Here is a 16,521-nt window from a genome sequence, read left to right as displayed (position 1 = left end):
CACCTGCTATCAGATGAGAGCAGATTACTTCCCTCACAGGAGCAAGGCTGGGGGAGTAGAAATCAAACGGTGACTGTTACTGAGTCACAAGTCAGGTTCTAGTCTGAGCCTGGGCTGGCACAGCAACCTGATGCTCCTTACTATGGGCGGCGGGGAAACCTCTCTCTAGTCCTCATCAAATGAATCCCCACACAACCACTCAGCGGCAGGTGTTCCTCTCCTCACGTCACAGATGGGGAAACTGACATGCCAAGGTCCAAACTCTCAAAGGTGGTGTCTGATTTTGGGGGCCTCCCCAATATCCCATGTGTGTTTTTAGTTACTAACTTTTTATTAGAGAGAAGCAGAATTGTTGACAGTTCAAGTTTTTTTCAGCCATAAGTATTGAAGGAAGGGTGACTGATATCAAAGGTAAGGGGAACAGCAACGCTGAGGCAATATAGGGTATGAATTACAGTAAGTGTACCCACGTCTAAGAGTTCCGAGAAAGATTTTTGAAGGCAAAAGTGGCAGTTGGATACCTAACCCCCATTGACTTTCAAGTTAGGTATCTAATTGCCACTAGTGCATATGAAAATCTTCCACTATATTAATTACATTTTTCATTTCCCTTGTTCCAGCGTTCCTCAAATAGTTCAGTTGTTGCTCTTACGTAGGCAGTAAAAGGCTCCATTTCTTATAATTATTCCATTCTTGCCAACTGCATTTCTAGAGCTGACATTTGGTTTTGCAACCATAATGATGAAATACGTTCTCTCCAGCGGTTTTGTGCATTTCGTGTCTATTGTGTTGTGTTGTGCAAGACGGACATGTGAAAGTATCTAATCATAGTTTTCTGCTAGTATTGTCTCGCCAAGCATATTTTCAAAATGGAACGATCAAAGTCTGTACTAAAACACAACACATGCACTTTCCTTACACTGGAGCCCCGATAAAAATGTGAGAACGATTCTAAGGGGACCCTCCCAATGCTGTTTGGAGTTTTAAGCTGTCAGAGCAAGAAACTGTACCTTAGAGATCTTCCCTGTCAGATGTGCAATACTGTTTGCAGTGGATCTCTCACCTATTGATTATTCTGCTTTCCTGTTCTCACAATGTGAATGTTTAACAAGGCGTGCCTCACTTTCCTTTAAATTTACTTCTTCCCCTATGTTTTTGAGACTTGGAACTTTTTTTAATAAGAAGGAAATGTGTTTCCCCTTCATAATAAAACCTAGCTCTTATACAGCACTTTTCTTCCATAGGTCTCAAAATGCTTTACAAGGGTGGTCAGTATCATTATCCCCATTTTACAGATGGGGAAACTGAGGCACAGGGAGGGTAGTGACTTGCCCACGGTCACCCTGCAGGTCCATGGCAGTGCTGAGTCCACATGCAGTACTCTATCAATTAGGCCATAGGAACATAGCATTAATAATACCGGGCAGATTATTTATCCGTGATATCTGATATTCTGCCTCTAGCAATCGCTAAGATTTGATGCTTCAATGGAAGGTGAACTGTGGCCCTCGCTTCCAGAATGCGCCTGATTAGCTATACAATGCTGTTCCCCTTCCTGCCCTTTGTCTGTTTACATTGTAAAGGGCAGAAACTGGCTCTTACTCTGTGTTTGTACAGAGTCTTGCATGATGTAGACCAATCTCAGACTATTGTAATACAAATAATGAGCAATAATAATTATAAATGGCTGGTGGTGATGCAAGTTGTAGTCCTTTCTGACCCCGGCAGATGATAATTTTGTACACTGATGTATAAGATTTTAATATCCCTATTTTTAGCTTGCATACTGTAATTACAAATGTTATTATCCAACCCCTTAAAATCCAGTTACAGTATGTGACAAGATTTCCTGATGCAGTGAATTTAAATTTACTTGCCATTAGTGTAATAAGTTAACCTCTTGTTCTTATATTATAGGACAAAGTAAAGAGAGACTGCTCAGTTTTTAACTATACTCTTCAGAATCTTAGTCTCCTTTAGCTCTTTACCATTCCTGACTAAGCAAGCCTAGCTTTCTCAGCCTTTTATATTACATATAAAAAATCCTATGTTAAAAGAACATTAAGGTTGCAAAGTCAAGCATTCTAATGTTAGGAAATTCTAGGATTACGTTTGTGTATACAAACTTATTCTGCTCTCCCTGATATGTTTAAATTTTTGAAAGATACAATTCCAGGTGATAGAGAGGAATGTTTTCTAGTGGTTTTAGACCCTTCTGCCTCTGTGCTCCAACCTGTTTTTGTCCCTCTTTGCTCCTATCCAATTCACCCCCACTTTGGCATCTGCTACCCTCTCCCACTCTTCCTGTCCAGTTTTGAAAATCCCTTCCATAGTCTTCTATATGCTAACAAGATACTTTGGTCTGTTCTCCTTTTGTGTGTTGCCATCCCCATTTTATTTCAGGACAGTAGTAGTTGGGAAGGGAATTAACGTCAAAACCTGAGCTTTTTTGAACTTCCTTCTAAAATACATACAGTCTTCTAGATTCGCTATATTCTTGGTTTATTCATCCCAAACAGTTAAGTGCTGACCATTTTTATAACTTGCACCCCGATGTCTCCTGCTGAAGCATTTATCAACTGAACTGAAATAGGATTTTGCTGATCTAATTCAGATTAAGCAGAAGTGACTGGAGTTAAGACTTTTTTTGAATACTGTAGTGCTTTTCATCTCCAGGAAAAAACTGATTAACTTCATTTTAATTTTAATGTTGCTTAAATATACGTTGCCTCATGTTTAAAAGTAGGTCACCCACAAACACTTCAAAAACTGCTGAAAGAAATAATTTCATTTGGTGCATATTCCCTCATTCGTACTCATTTTGGCTCTAGCACATTTTGAATTTTTTTTTCAATTTTCTAGGAGCAAAAAATAATACAATGGAACCAGACTTTCTCACTGCTTTTGCACAGCCCAGTGCACTTCATCATTCACCACCTAAGAATGACATTGTTCAAGGTATGTGTTTTATAAACCAGCAATGAAGAAAGAGAGAGGAGGGACCCAAAGAAACAAAAAAAAAAGAAAGTTCTCAGCACAGATGAATTTCACTTGTTTTACAACATTATTCCCAGGTTCGGACAAGTGTAAGTAAGTAACCCTTTTGCATGGAATTTAGCCTCCAACTCTCCATAGGCGGGTTATGAAGAGTCAATGCAAGTTCCGGTTAATCCTCTAAATGAGGTTTACAATTCACAAAAGAACCAAACCAAACTGTGTTTCTGTTTATTTTTAGAAAGTGTCCCTTTCGTCTTATCAATTTGAATCCCCTGGAAAGAAATTTCTAACAGGCAATTGTAATGATTTGATATGCCCTTTTCTCTCTCATAGGAAATCTATAAAATTACAAATGAGTACACTTTTTCATGGTGTAATTAGCAAAATGGGGCAATACTCAACTGATGGCAGTTGTTATAGAAAACTTGCATTAGTCACATCAGAGAATTGTAATGGATATTGTTCACTTCTGTTTATAGGAGAAAAGAGGAAATTAATAAATCCTACATCCTGCAATAATGCTAAGCTGGACGAACTACAAATGGTATAATTTCTTTTACTAAATTATAATTTACACATGAACTGTTGTTTTTAAATGTTTTGTAATCAGGCTCCATCATGTAAGGTACTGAGCACTCTAGCCCCAGTCCAGCAAAGTACTTAAGCAGGTTACAGGTTTCAGAGTGGTAGCCGTGTTAGTCTCAGCAAAAACAAAAACGATGAGTACTTGTGGCATCTTAGAGACTAACAAATTTATTTGGTGTGACAGGGTCAGGCCAGATGGCTACAGGAGAGTGAAAGAAGGCAGATATATTAGCTCCAGGTTAAGTAAGTCCTTTTTCCCTGGGTAAGGTAACAGGGAAGATTCCAGAACAATCAGGAACTTTCTGGAAACAATTAAGGCAGACAGGCTGATTAGAACACCTGCAGCCAATCAAGAAGCTGCCAGAATCAATTAAGATAGGCAGGCTAATCAGGGCACCTGGGTTTAAAAAGGAGCTCACTTCAGCTTCTGGTGTGCATGTGAGGAGCTGGGAGCAAGAGGTGCAAGAAGCTGAGTGTGAGAGGGCGTACTACTGGAAGACTGAGAAGTACAAGCATTATTAGATATCAGGAGGAAGGTCCTGTGGTGAGAATAAAGAAGGTGTTGGGAGGAGGCCATGGGAAAGTAGCCCAGGAAGTTGTAGCTGTCACGCAGCTGTTACCAGGAGCCACTGAAGACAGCTGCAATCCACAGGGCCCGGGGCTGGAACCCGGAGTAGAGGGCAGGCCCGGGTTCCCCCCATCTCTCCATCCCCTCAACTCCCTACTTGATCCTGGAGGAGTTGACCTGGACTGTGGGTTCCATCAGAGGGGAAGGTCTCTGGCCTGTTCCCCGATCCACTAGGTGGATCAGCAGAGACTGCGGGGTTTGTTCTTCTTCCTTTTCCCCAAGCTGGCCAGTGATGAGGCTAACTGAGTGAACAGCAGATTTGAGCCATGAAAGTCGCCAAACTGAGGGCTGCCGTGGACCCCTGAGGCGAGCAAATCCGCCAATAAGCGCAGGACCCACCAAGGCAGAGGAGGAACTTTGTCACATTGGGCATAAGCTTTCATGGGTTAAAACCCACTTCATCGGATGCATGCAGTGAAAAATACAGTAAGAAGATATATATACACAGAGAACATGAAAAAATGGGTATTGCCATACCAACTGTAACAAGACTAATCAATTAAGGTGGGCTATTATCAGCAGGAGGGGGAAAAAACTTTTGTAGTGATAATCAGGATGGCCCATTTCAAACCATTAACAAGAAGTTGTGAGTAATAGGAGGGGGAAAATTAGCATGGGGAAATAGTTTTTGCTTTGTATGATGACCCATCCACTCCGAGTCTTTATTCAAGTCTAAAGTAATGGTGTCCAGTTTGCAAATTAATTCCAATTCTGCAGTTTCTCGTTGGAGTCTGTTTTTGAAGTTTTTTTGTTGGAGAATTGCGACTTTTAGGTCTGAAATTGAGTGACCAGGGAGGTTGAAGTGTTCTCCAACTGGTTTTTGAATGTTATAATTCTTGACGTCTGATTTGTGTCTATTTATTCTTTTGCGCAGAGATTGTTCGGTTTGGCCAATGTACATGGCAGAGGGGCATTGCTGGCCCACGATGGCATATATCACATTGGTAGATGTGCAGGTGAACGAGCCTCTGATAGTGTGGCCAATGTGATTAGGCCCTATCATGGTATCCCTTGAATAGATATGTGGACAGAGTTGGCAACGGGCTTTGTTGCAAGGATAGGTTCCTGGATTAGTGTTTTTGTTGTGTGGTATGTGGTTGCTGGTGAGTATTGGCTTCAGATTGGGGGGCTGTCTGTAAGCGAGGACTGGCCTGTCTCCCAAGATCTGTGAGAGTGAGGGATCATCCTTCAGGATAGGTTGTAGATCCTTGATGATGCATTGGAGAGGTTTTAGTTGGGGGCTGAAGGTGATGGCTAGTGGCGTTCTGTTACTTTCTTTGTTGGGCCTGTCCTGGAGTAGGTGACATCTGGGTATTCTTCTGGCTCTGTCAATCTGTTTCTTCACTTCAGCAGGTGGCTATTGTAGTTGTAAGAACGCTTGATAGAGATTTTGTAGGTGTTTGTCTCTATCTGAGGGATTGGAGCAAATGCGGTTGTATCGTAGTGCTTGGCTGTAGACCATGGATCGTGTGATGTGGTCTGGATGAAAGCTGGAGGCATGTAGGTAAGTATAGCGGTCAGTAGGTTTCTGGTATAGGGTGGTGTTTATGTGGCCATCACTTATTAGCACAATAGTGTCCAGGAAGTGGATCTCTTGTGTGGACTTGTCCAGGCTGAGGTTGATGGTGAGATGGAAATGGTTGAAATCATGGTGGAATTCCTCAAGGGCTTCTTTTCCATAGGTCCAGATGATGAAGATGTCATCAATGTAGCGCAAGTAGAGTAGGGGCATTAGGGGACGAGAGCTGAGGAAGCGTTGTTCTAAGTCAGCCATAAAAATGTTGGCATACTGTGGGGCCATGCGGATACCCATAGCAGTGCCGCTGACTTGAAGCTATATATTGTCCCCAAACATGAAATAGTTATGGGTTAGTCACAAAGTTCAGCCACCAGGTTTGCCATGACATTATCGGGGATACTGTTCCTGACAGCTTGTAGTCCATCTTTGTGTTGAATGTTGGTGTAGAGGGCTTCTACATCCATAGTGGCCAGGATGGTGTTTTCTGGAAGATCACCAATGGATTGTAGTTTCCTCAGGAAGTCAGTGATGTCTCGAAGGTAGCTGGGAGTGCTGGTAGCGTAGGGCCTGAGGAAAGAGTCTACATAGCCAGACAATCCTGCTGTCAGGGTGCCAATGCCTGAGATGATGGGGTGTCCAGGATTTCCAGGTTTATGGATCTTGGGTAGCAGATAGAATACCCCTGGTTGGAGTTCTAGGGGTGTGTCTGTGCAGATTTTTTCCTGTGCTTTTTCAGGGAGTTTCTTGAGCAAATAGTGTAGTTTCTTTTGGTAACCTTCAGTGGGATCAGATGGTAATGGCCTGTAGAATGTGGTGTTTAGAGAGCTGCTTAGCAGACTCTCGTTCATATTGCGACCTATTCATGATGACAACAGCACCTCCTTTGTCAGCCTTTTTGATTATGATGTCAGAGTTGTTTCTGAGGCTGTGGATGGCATTGTGTTCTGCACGGCTGAGGTTATGGGGCACATGATGCTGCTTTTCCACAATTTCAGCCCGTGCACATCGGCGGAAGCACTCTATGTAGAAGTCCAGTCTGTTGTTTCGACCTTCAGGAGGAGTCCACGCAGAATCCTTCTTTTTCTAGTGTTGGTAGGAAGGTTTCTGTGGATTAGTGTGCTGTTCAGAGGTGTTTTGGAAATATTCCTTGAGTCGGAGACGTCGAAAGTAGGATTCCAGGTCACCACAGAACTGTATCATGTTCGTGGGGGTGGAGGGGCAGAAGGAGAGGCCCCGAGATAGGACAGACTTTGTGACAGGTATTTTAAAAATGCCCTTTGAGTGTTGGTGTGTATGTATAGCTCATATTCACAAATCCCTAAACATATATTTGTGTGTTTCTATATTATATGTTTCCTAAAACCTAATGAGCTCACAATCGGTTCATGAAGGATTTAATTTTTGCAACAGGGTTTACCATTACCATATTTTAATAAACGAGAGAATCTGAGAGGTGGTATAGCAAAAAGGAATCACTAAAGACACTGAATTCATTCTTCACAAGTTGCCAAAATAAAAGATTTCTTTAGCCTGTGATTGTGAAGATTCCTGTGAGCTTTGCTGTTGACCCCATTCATGGTTACAGACCATGCAACCTGGGTTTGACTGACTAACCCAGGGGTTCTCAAACTGGGGGTTGGGACCCCTCAGGGGGTCGGGAGGTTATTACATGGGGGTCGCAAGCTGTCAGCCTCCACCCCAAACCCCTTATTTGCCTCCAGTATTTATAATGGTGTTAAGTATATTAAAAAGTGCTTAATTTATAAGGGGGGGGGGTCGCACTCTGAGACTTGCTATGGGAAAGGGGTCACCAGTACAAAAGTTTGAGAACCACTGGATTCACCCGTTTCCTCACTGGCCAGGGGAAGAGAGAGAATGCTTTATGTTGCTCATCATCAGTAATTCCTTCTGGCATATCGGGGAGTGGCAGGCATTGTCTTCCTTGTCTGGAGAGTTCACAGCTCTGACAGCGAGCCTTTAGCAAGGCAATTATAATGGGAGACATTGGAGTCGCTTCAAGGGCTGCCTTAGAGAAGCAAAGAAACTCACTTGTGGAAAATATTAAATTAGTTTCCTGATTTAATTGGGTGTTCTTATCAGGGTGGCTTTGGGGGCAAAGAAATATAAGCTGCAAGATGGGCCACCTCAGTTGCCAAGATTATTAAACTACAGGTAAAATGTGAAGTGCTAAAAGCAAGAAGAAGTTAGTAGCAAAGTTCTGCTTCAACTACTCTTTTTTCCTTTCCCTACCTGTTCTTTTCTTCTGTATTTTCAGATACACTTCTCTGTACTGCTGCCTGGGGAGACCCTGGTAGCTAGAGGTAAGGCAATGTTGCCTAAGCTGTAGGCTAGGGAGATGGCTGTTAAAAGATAAAACAGGTGAACCAGGAAGCTTGTGACTCTATTTTCAGCAGTGCAGTTCATCAGCTTATGCCACTGCCCTCAGCTTGCCAGTTCAAACTGCACTAATCCAATGCATCGTCAGAACTTGAACTCTAGGCATTAGGTGAAGAGAGAACCACAGTTCACTGAGTGAAATCCTGCTGTCTCTTGGCTTTGAATATACATTACACACACTTTGAGAGCTCATCAATATAGAGCAGAGAGGTTTTTTAGTTTCTTGTGAATTTTCAAACATCTCATAGGGTTTTTAAGTTTTCTTTCATACATTTTTCTTTGAGAAGCATGTCTTCAGAGTAACAATATGGACTGGAATGTTTCAGCCTGACGAACAGTCTAATGAGGGGAAAATAGGCTTATTCAGGATTCCATTCACCACTGGGCAGAGAAGCAGCACAAAACTGATACACCAATTAAGCCCTCCAAGTAGGGTTTAATTGGGACAGACATGAGCATGGACCATAGAACTGGGGGCTTCCAGAACTAAAGCATGAGCTGTCACAGCTTGAGCTAGAGCCAAATCTCTGTAGCTGGGCTATAACAGACTAATAGCCTCTAAAAAGAAAAGGAGGACTTGTGGCACCTTAGAGACTAACCAATTTATTTGAGCTACAGCTCACTTCATCGGATGCATTCAGTGGAAAATAAACAGCGAATGCATCCGATGAAGTGAGCTGTAGCTCACGAAAGCTTATTCTCAAATGAATTTGTTAGTCTCTAAGGTGCCACAAGTTCTCCTTTTCTTTTTGCGAATACAGACTAACACGGCTGCTACTCTAATACCCTCTGCGGATCAGGCACAGAAGAGGACCCATAACACATATTCACCGGTGGGTTTCACTGGCTTTCTGCACAGAATGAATTCTACCCTTTAAGCATTTCATATTTTGAAGTGCTGAAACACATTCGATCAACCACAGCAGAGAGGACACAAATAATCTGAGCACCTTCCTTTACCACACAAAGATGTGTTCCATTACATACTGTGTATATGCCACTTAGTGAGATGAATTGAAAATAAAGCGGATGTGGGTGAGGAGGAGAGAAAATGAAAATGGAGAGAGAAGAGAGTTGGAAAGAGAAAATAGGGGCATGATGTTGAGAGAGAGAGAAGACTGAAATAAAATAAAGACAAGGAGAGACTCGATGGAGGATGAAAACAAAACAAAAGACAAAGGAGAAAGGTGCACTCTTGTGGTGGTCAAGTGTTACCATTTATTTTCCCACTTTTTGTTCCAGCAACAGATATATCATTGTTGACTGTTTGATTTTTCCCTGCAGCTCTTGATAGATTGGATTAACACAACCCTGAAAGAGGAACACATCGTAGTAAAAAGCCTGGAAGAAGATCTGTTTGATGGGCTGATACTTCATCATCTCTTGGGTAAGTCGCTTCTTTGAGCTCTGCTCCCTAATAAATCTCGCATGCTCTTCAGTGCAGAAGCTCACAGATAAAATAAAAACCAAACACACTAAACTGTAAGAACAGCTTTGCTTGCTGGTATCGTACTAATTATTAATGCCTCTTGCACTCAAATAGACATGAGCACTGCACTGTGAACCATATGTGGTAATTGTAATCCTGAACAGGTGCTTGATCTACCCTTCCCCACCAACCTTTGGAAAGTCTTTTTATTCCGTTGTTTATATAGAGAGTAAAAAGGTTAACTTTGAAGTCTGAGGTTATAACACCTCCAAGAGGTGCTGATGACATTGTAAGCCATGACAGTGAATATGATTTATGATATTACCATAAATACCAGCTGGAATCACCTCTACAATTATACATATATATGTATTGTGACAGGATCAGACCAGATGGCTACAAAAGAGCGGTTGAAGGTAGATACATTAGTTCCAGGTTAAGCAGGTCCCTTTTCCCTGGGTAAAATAACAGGGACTATTCCAGAACACTCATGAACTTTCTAGAGCTAATTAAGGCAGGCGGGCAGGCTAATTAGGACACCTGTAGCCAATTGGGAAGCTGCTAGAATTAATTAAGGCTAATCAGGACACCTGGTTTAAAAAGGCTGTCACTCCAGTTAGTGAAGTGTGTGCAAGCAGCTGAGAGTGAGAGGGTATGCTGCTGGAGGACTGAGGAGTACAAATGCTATCTGGCATCAGGAGGAAGGTCCTGCGTTCAGGATACAGAGGAGGCCATGGGGATGTAGCCCAGGGAGTTGTAGCTGTCACGCAGCTGTTACAGGAGCCACTGTAGACAGCTGCAATCCACAAGGCCCTGGGCTGGAACCCGGAGTAGAGGGCAGGCCCAAGTCCCCCCCAACTCCCTATTGGATACAGGAGAAGTTGACTTGAACTGTGGGTCCCACCAGAGGGGAAGGTCCCTGGCCTGTCCCCTGACCCACTAGGTGGACCAGCAGAGACTGTGGGGATTGTTCTCCTTCCTTTTCCCCATGCTGGCCAGTGATGAGGTTATCTGAGTGAATGGCAGATTTGAGCCACGAAAGTGGCCAAACTGAGGGCTACTGTGAATCTCTGAGGTGAGCAAAATCTGCCAGTAAGCACAGGATCCACCAAGGTAGAGGAGGAATTTTGTCACAATATATATTTAAAAGCCATAGTCTGAGACCTCAGGCCAGAACTTCAGCTGCTGAAAATCAATGTGGCTATATTCACTTCAATGGAGCAACATCAATTTTATACTAGTTGAAGGTTTGGCCTCTTGAATCAATGCCCAGCCTAAAGTTATGGTCTACCATTCCCCCCATGACCATCCCTCTAATTACTGCGGTCTTCATCCTCTTCTCCACTCTACTTTGACTGCAACTGGATTGGCCCTCACCTCCTAATCTTCTGATCATAAATCATAGTGGTGCCACCAGGCTCATGAATAGGATTGGTTTTCTTTTATAATTTGGGGCTGTGATGTCACAACTATGAACTAAGATTTTTTTTTATATATGAACTGCTATGTGCTCAGCACATATACCAATCTACAGGACAGATTCACTCATTGGATTCCTGCAGTTCCCACTGGTAAAACCCAGGGTGTGGACCACTTGTGGCTAAAAGTCAATCTGCAGGGCAATCAGAACCATGCAGTCAGAACCATGTGCAGAGCCTTATTGATGTCAGTGAGATTCTGCATGAACCCAAGGGAGTACCTATGCACATCCAATTGCAGGTTTTGGGTCTGCGTTATATAATTTATTAAATTATACTGATCACTTACATCAAGACTTTTTTTGGTATTTCTGCTATGATTTTGTATTGTCTCTACAGTGCTGTTAAAACACATCAATCTTGCTTTGTTTTGTTTTAACTATGCTCCATCTCAGAAAAACTAGGATCTCTCAGGCTGGATGTTGAGAAGATGGCACTGACGGAAAAAAAACAGAAGCGTAAACTTGCTGTTATTCTGGAAGCTGTGGGCCAGTGTTTACAACTAGAAGAGAGCCAGCTGAAATGGAGTGTTGATTGTATGTGGAGAAGTAAAATGCAAGGAAATTACCTCATAAAAATACATTGTTCTGGGGTTTTACTGGGCTAAGATGATGTTGCTAAAGGACGGATGATCTTGGGGTTAAGGCACTGAAATATAGCCAGGAACTGAACCCAGTTCTCCTGTGTCTAACTGCAGACTTCCTATTTGACCCTGAACAGGTCTCTTTAAACCTCATTCCCACAGCTATAAAATGGGACTAATCTGCCCTTCCTCACAAGCATATTTGGAGGCATATTTCATATTTTGGTTGTAAAGCACTAGAATGTTCTCAGGAAGGGGCAATGGGAATGCAAAGTATTACTATTAGGCTGTAATGAGTTTGCACATTACTTATAATTTGCTTTCTTTACATGAAACAGCTATCTTCCAGAAGGACTTACTGAGCACATTATATCTTCTGATTGCAATAGCAAAGCACTTCCAACCTGATCTGCCTATCCCTTCAAATATTAGTGTGGAAGTAATAATCATTGAGGTAATTATGGCTCTTTCCTTTGCTGCCATGGGGTCACAGAAATCTCACAAGAAATTAAAAAATACAGTGGAAGAAAAGTGTGGTGAATATCACTGTATAACTGTTCTGCTTTTGTTTTCTGTGTAATTCACCTTTTAATTCTAGAAATCTGTTGTTTGCAGGAGTAACCAGCCATTTTGTGTTCAGTTCAGAGGTAGCGTTCTACAGAGACTACAAACACAATGCTTTGTCATTGAGACTTTCCTGCTACGCTTTTGCTGTTTCCACTTAATGTAAAATAAAAGGCATTCAGACTGAAAGCAGAGTTACTCTTGGTGGATGGAAAATTATAACTGATTATAACCCCAACTGTTCAAAATTCATTTGTCTGCTTCCCAAAATCCTGAGATTGGCCTAAAAATCATGAGATTTTTCTTTTAAAAATTTGGGGTTTTTATTTACTTTCTGATTTTTGTGACTTTAGGGTGCACTTGGGTCACATTTTCAAGCTTTTCTCCACACCTATGAGGGCTAGGAATTTACCTTCAGAATTTTATTTATTTAGGTAATGAAATGAAAACTGAGATCCTCACATAGTTACATGACTCTAGGATCTGGGGCTTTAAGAAAAACATCACATATCCCACAACTTGTGATATAATTGTGGAAGTTGGCAATACTGAGTCAGATTTTTAACTGTGGGTGAAGTTCCCTTGCATATAGAACATAGCATGAGGCCTATATCCCCCTTAAAGTCCACTTAATCCCTATTTGAAGGGCTACACATGGGACTTAAGTGATGCATATGCCTTGGGCTTGCTCTCTACACATTTACATCGAGGAAAGTCTGGATTTAAATGCTTTATTGTATGGATAGCCTCTGACAGGAAGATCTAGATCTTGACCATACAAGACGCCAGTAAAGTCATTTTTGACAGTTGGACTTAGGATCCTAAGTCACTTAAGCACTTGTGAATATTTTAAACTTAAAGTTTATAGCTGCAAACTGTTAATAAAAGTTGCCTTTACTCCAACACATTTCCTTCTATAGTCCTTGCAGTTAAATATTATTCTATATTGGCTTTCTGTTTAACAGCGTACCTTAACAGGATTAAGGACAGAAAATGCAGTGGAATATATCACGGAGAATAGGTAAGAGAAGAAACATTTTGTTTTATACATTGTATACATTTTCCAATAACTTAAGCATGTGCTTTCCAGAATTCCACCCACGTTGATACCCTGATTTACAGTTTCACTTTTCTGGGACATTGTGAATTAAAACAAGGGAACACACACATTCTGCAAAGGAATTTCTAAACCAGTCACACTTTACTCATAGACAAAGCACAAGAGATATTCATATCTGAAACAACAAATGCCTGAACACAAGACCTTTCCTCAATTTCCTCATCCTTCCTGGGAGCTCTTTTGGTATTAATCAGTATCCTTCAGTGAGTCCAGGATCCTCTGACACCATTCTCTGTTCAGTCTTGTCTTCTGGTTTTGGCCCCCTTGCTAAAGTAAGTCTTCTTTTAACAACTGTTTATTAGACCTTTTCTCTTCCTGGCCTTCCCCTGGGGTTATTCCAGCCTCTAGCCCCCTATGGGCTGTGGCTAGGGGTGGTTGGAAGGCAACAATTTCATTTTATGAAAAAATTCCAGATTTCAAAATTTGTTTTTGTTCTGCATCAGATCAAAAGGGCAATGTTTCAAAATATTTTATGAATGAATACAAGAGAGGCAGAAAAAAGATACACCACCCCAATAATAGGCAATAGTCCAAAGGTTAGGGCATTCACGCTGGTTAAGTCACTGGTTTGGAGGAGGGATTTTAACCTGGGTCACCCACATCCTAGGTGGACGTAGGGCATTGGCTATTCTGTGGTGGGTTGGTGTGTCTCACTCACTAATAAGACTCCATCCTGGACTTTAGAAACCTTCCTCACAAAATTTTCATCAGAACATTTTGATTTCAATGAATCAGTGTTCAACTAACTCTAGCTGTGGCCTTCAGCATCCTCTATATTTGTTACCATGGATAACAGCCATTAGTAAGTCAGTAATCTCTGGCCAGTGGTCTCCACTGTCCTCCTAGGGCCAGGTTATTAAACTATTGATTGTCCTTATCGAGGGTCAACCCCTTAGGTGCCAGACCCTTTGCAAAAGAGGGAAGATGTAATTTTTACATGACCGCATACAGAATCAAATAAGCATATAATCACACAAAGAGTTCATAAAAATCAAACTGAAAGTCATAAGTTCATATAAACATATTCCCAATATGTCACACCAACACATTGACCTGATCAGAAAAAAATTCTGAAATTGCTATTACCAAAAAGTTCAATTATACATCATGTCTGGTTGCCATTTAGTTACAATCGGTTCAGTAATTTAAGCATTTTCAGGGCTTAGTAAACCTACTGCCATGCTAAATAAACACTACTGCCATTGGACGAAGTAGAGTCATTTATTCATCTTGCAGAGCCCTTACTGGTTTTGACTGGTCTTAGCAACACCTGACAAATGACATAGTTAGTAAACCAAGCATGTTAGGTTTATACATCTGAGGTTAAAACTGCAATTGTATAAAAACAAAACCAGTTTACATATTACTAATTTATAGCTATTGTATTAATATATTACCAGAGTTCAGCAATTTTTCCTTATTTTGGTAGTAAAGAAAGAACAATCTGATCTCGCTCAGTTTGTGAGATTCTCTAATTATTATATGAGCTCAGCCATGGGACACAATGAAATTATGGAGGTCGCACCGTGAGCTGGAAACAGTTTTTCCCTTCTACAGTTCCATCATCAACTATTATATTTTATATGTTAACACAACTTCAAATTCTAGTATTGTGAGCAGCTCGTTGGAAAACTGTGCTTATAAAATAAATGTGCGTTAGTCTGTGTGCCAATTAAAATATTATATTCTTCCAAGAACACATAAATACAGTGCACTATAAAACTGTCTGTTGGAAAGCTACCTCTGGCAAATAACTGGTGAGGTTCTGTATTCTATCTCCTACTTCATAGGGATCCTTATGGCACAGATATGCTTTGCTTAGAAATTGGATTAGTTCTGCTATATGTTTTTGCTAATTCTCTTTTTGTTGTTGAATCTTTAGAGAGAATTTAGAAGGCCAGTCAAGTAAGTACTCTGAAGGCCAAATTCAGTGTTTCTTTACTGCATACTGTTTTCAAAAGTTGTATGTATCCAATTCGGATCTCACTGACGTAATGATAAATCAGGGCTATCCCCATGAGATCCAGTGGAGTTACAATGGTATAATACTGGGAGGAGATCAGAACTGGGCCCATCATGGTTCTACTTGATCACCCCACAGGGAGAGCCTAAAGCCATACTGGCAATGAGAAATAAAATCGAGGGAGGCAAAATGATGGAGGGGTGAAGTGAGATGAATCCCATTTACTTCAGTTGAACTATTCATGTGTGTAATAGCTGTAGAATTGGGCTTCTGACTTGCTGCCAGTTTCATTCAGGTCTATTTTCTTTAGTTTGCAAAATAACGTTTTGAAACTTTATTATCACTTGATAACAGACCTTAACAACCAGGTTAATCCAAAGCTGAATGTACCATCAGAACCACCGAAGGAAGTAAAACATTTCATTGTGAAATTCACCCTGGTGAAGAGGGTCAGCAGAAGGCTTCTATACCACTTATGCTCCATTTTGGGGACTTACAAGGCCTGTTTGAGCCTTGCTATCTGCAAAGGGGTAAATTTCACCCTCAGTGAATAAATGGGGCTGCTTTAATTCTCTTCTGTGCAATTCATATGACCAGTAACAGCCAGTGCAGAGACAAAGTATTTCATTGAACATGTATTTATTTTTTATCAGTTATTTCATTAAGTGGTCTTCATTTATAAACTGAGACAATGCAGAAAACCTGCAGATGAATCTGTCAAAGGAAGAAACCTTAATTCACTCTTCAGTCTTTAATCTATTTTTTAAAAAATATATCTTGCTTAAAGAAAGGAAGAAAAACACAAAGCTTAGCTCCAGAAGAAGGCTCTCTAGTTTGTGACAATGCTGTAGGATTTACACACATTCCTGCTATTGATTTATTATTCTTTGTTTCCCAACAATACTGAACCCACAATTGAATAGGGAGAATGAGATCCAGTGGCACTCTCTCAATACTTATGTAGTATAGCTGCCAATTTTGATGAGTAGTCTCTCTCCTAAACAAAGCTGAATTCACTTCCCACACCATAGAAGCCACAATCTCTTCTTAATTACGCTGGCATAATGCCCCTGATTTTAATCGAGTTGGAGAACTTTGTTCATCTCAGGCAAAAGCAATTGTGTTCATGGGTCACTGGAGTGGGAATTCACAAAAATTTCATTTCCATTTTTCACTGAAAATGTCCGAATTTCATTCCAATTTCCAGCCCTAATTCTCACATGTAATGTTACTCAAAATTACTGGGTGAGGTTCTATG

At 41.1% G+C, this 16,521-nt stretch overlaps 1 protein-coding gene across 1 annotated transcript in view; it reads left to right on the top strand.

The window, feature by feature from the left end:
• The window catches only part of PARVG (parvin gamma), a 34,415-nt gene that overhangs the window by 2,667 nt on the left and 15,227 nt on the right, over positions 1-16,521 (top strand). The window contains exons 2-8 of the mRNA XM_048825173.2: positions 2,863-2,958; positions 3,477-3,541; positions 9,411-9,513; positions 11,429-11,569; positions 11,955-12,070; positions 13,146-13,201; positions 15,183-15,205. Of these exons, the coding sequence (XP_048681130.2) occupies positions 2,880-2,958; positions 3,477-3,541; positions 9,411-9,513; positions 11,429-11,569; positions 11,955-12,070; positions 13,146-13,201; positions 15,183-15,205 (583 nt within the window). The 5' untranslated portion in view covers positions 2,863-2,879. The remainder of the gene's footprint in view (positions 1-2,862; positions 2,959-3,476; positions 3,542-9,410; positions 9,514-11,428; positions 11,570-11,954; positions 12,071-13,145; positions 13,202-15,182; positions 15,206-16,521) is intronic.

Source organism: Caretta caretta, chromosome 1 (assembly GCF_965140235.1).
Source record: "Caretta caretta isolate rCarCar2 chromosome 1, rCarCar1.hap1, whole genome shotgun sequence".
Classification (NCBI taxonomy): domain Eukaryota; kingdom Metazoa; phylum Chordata; order Testudines; family Cheloniidae; genus Caretta; species Caretta caretta.
The sequence above is the reverse complement of the archived record's forward strand: the minus strand, read 5'-3'. Positions and strand labels throughout refer to the sequence as shown.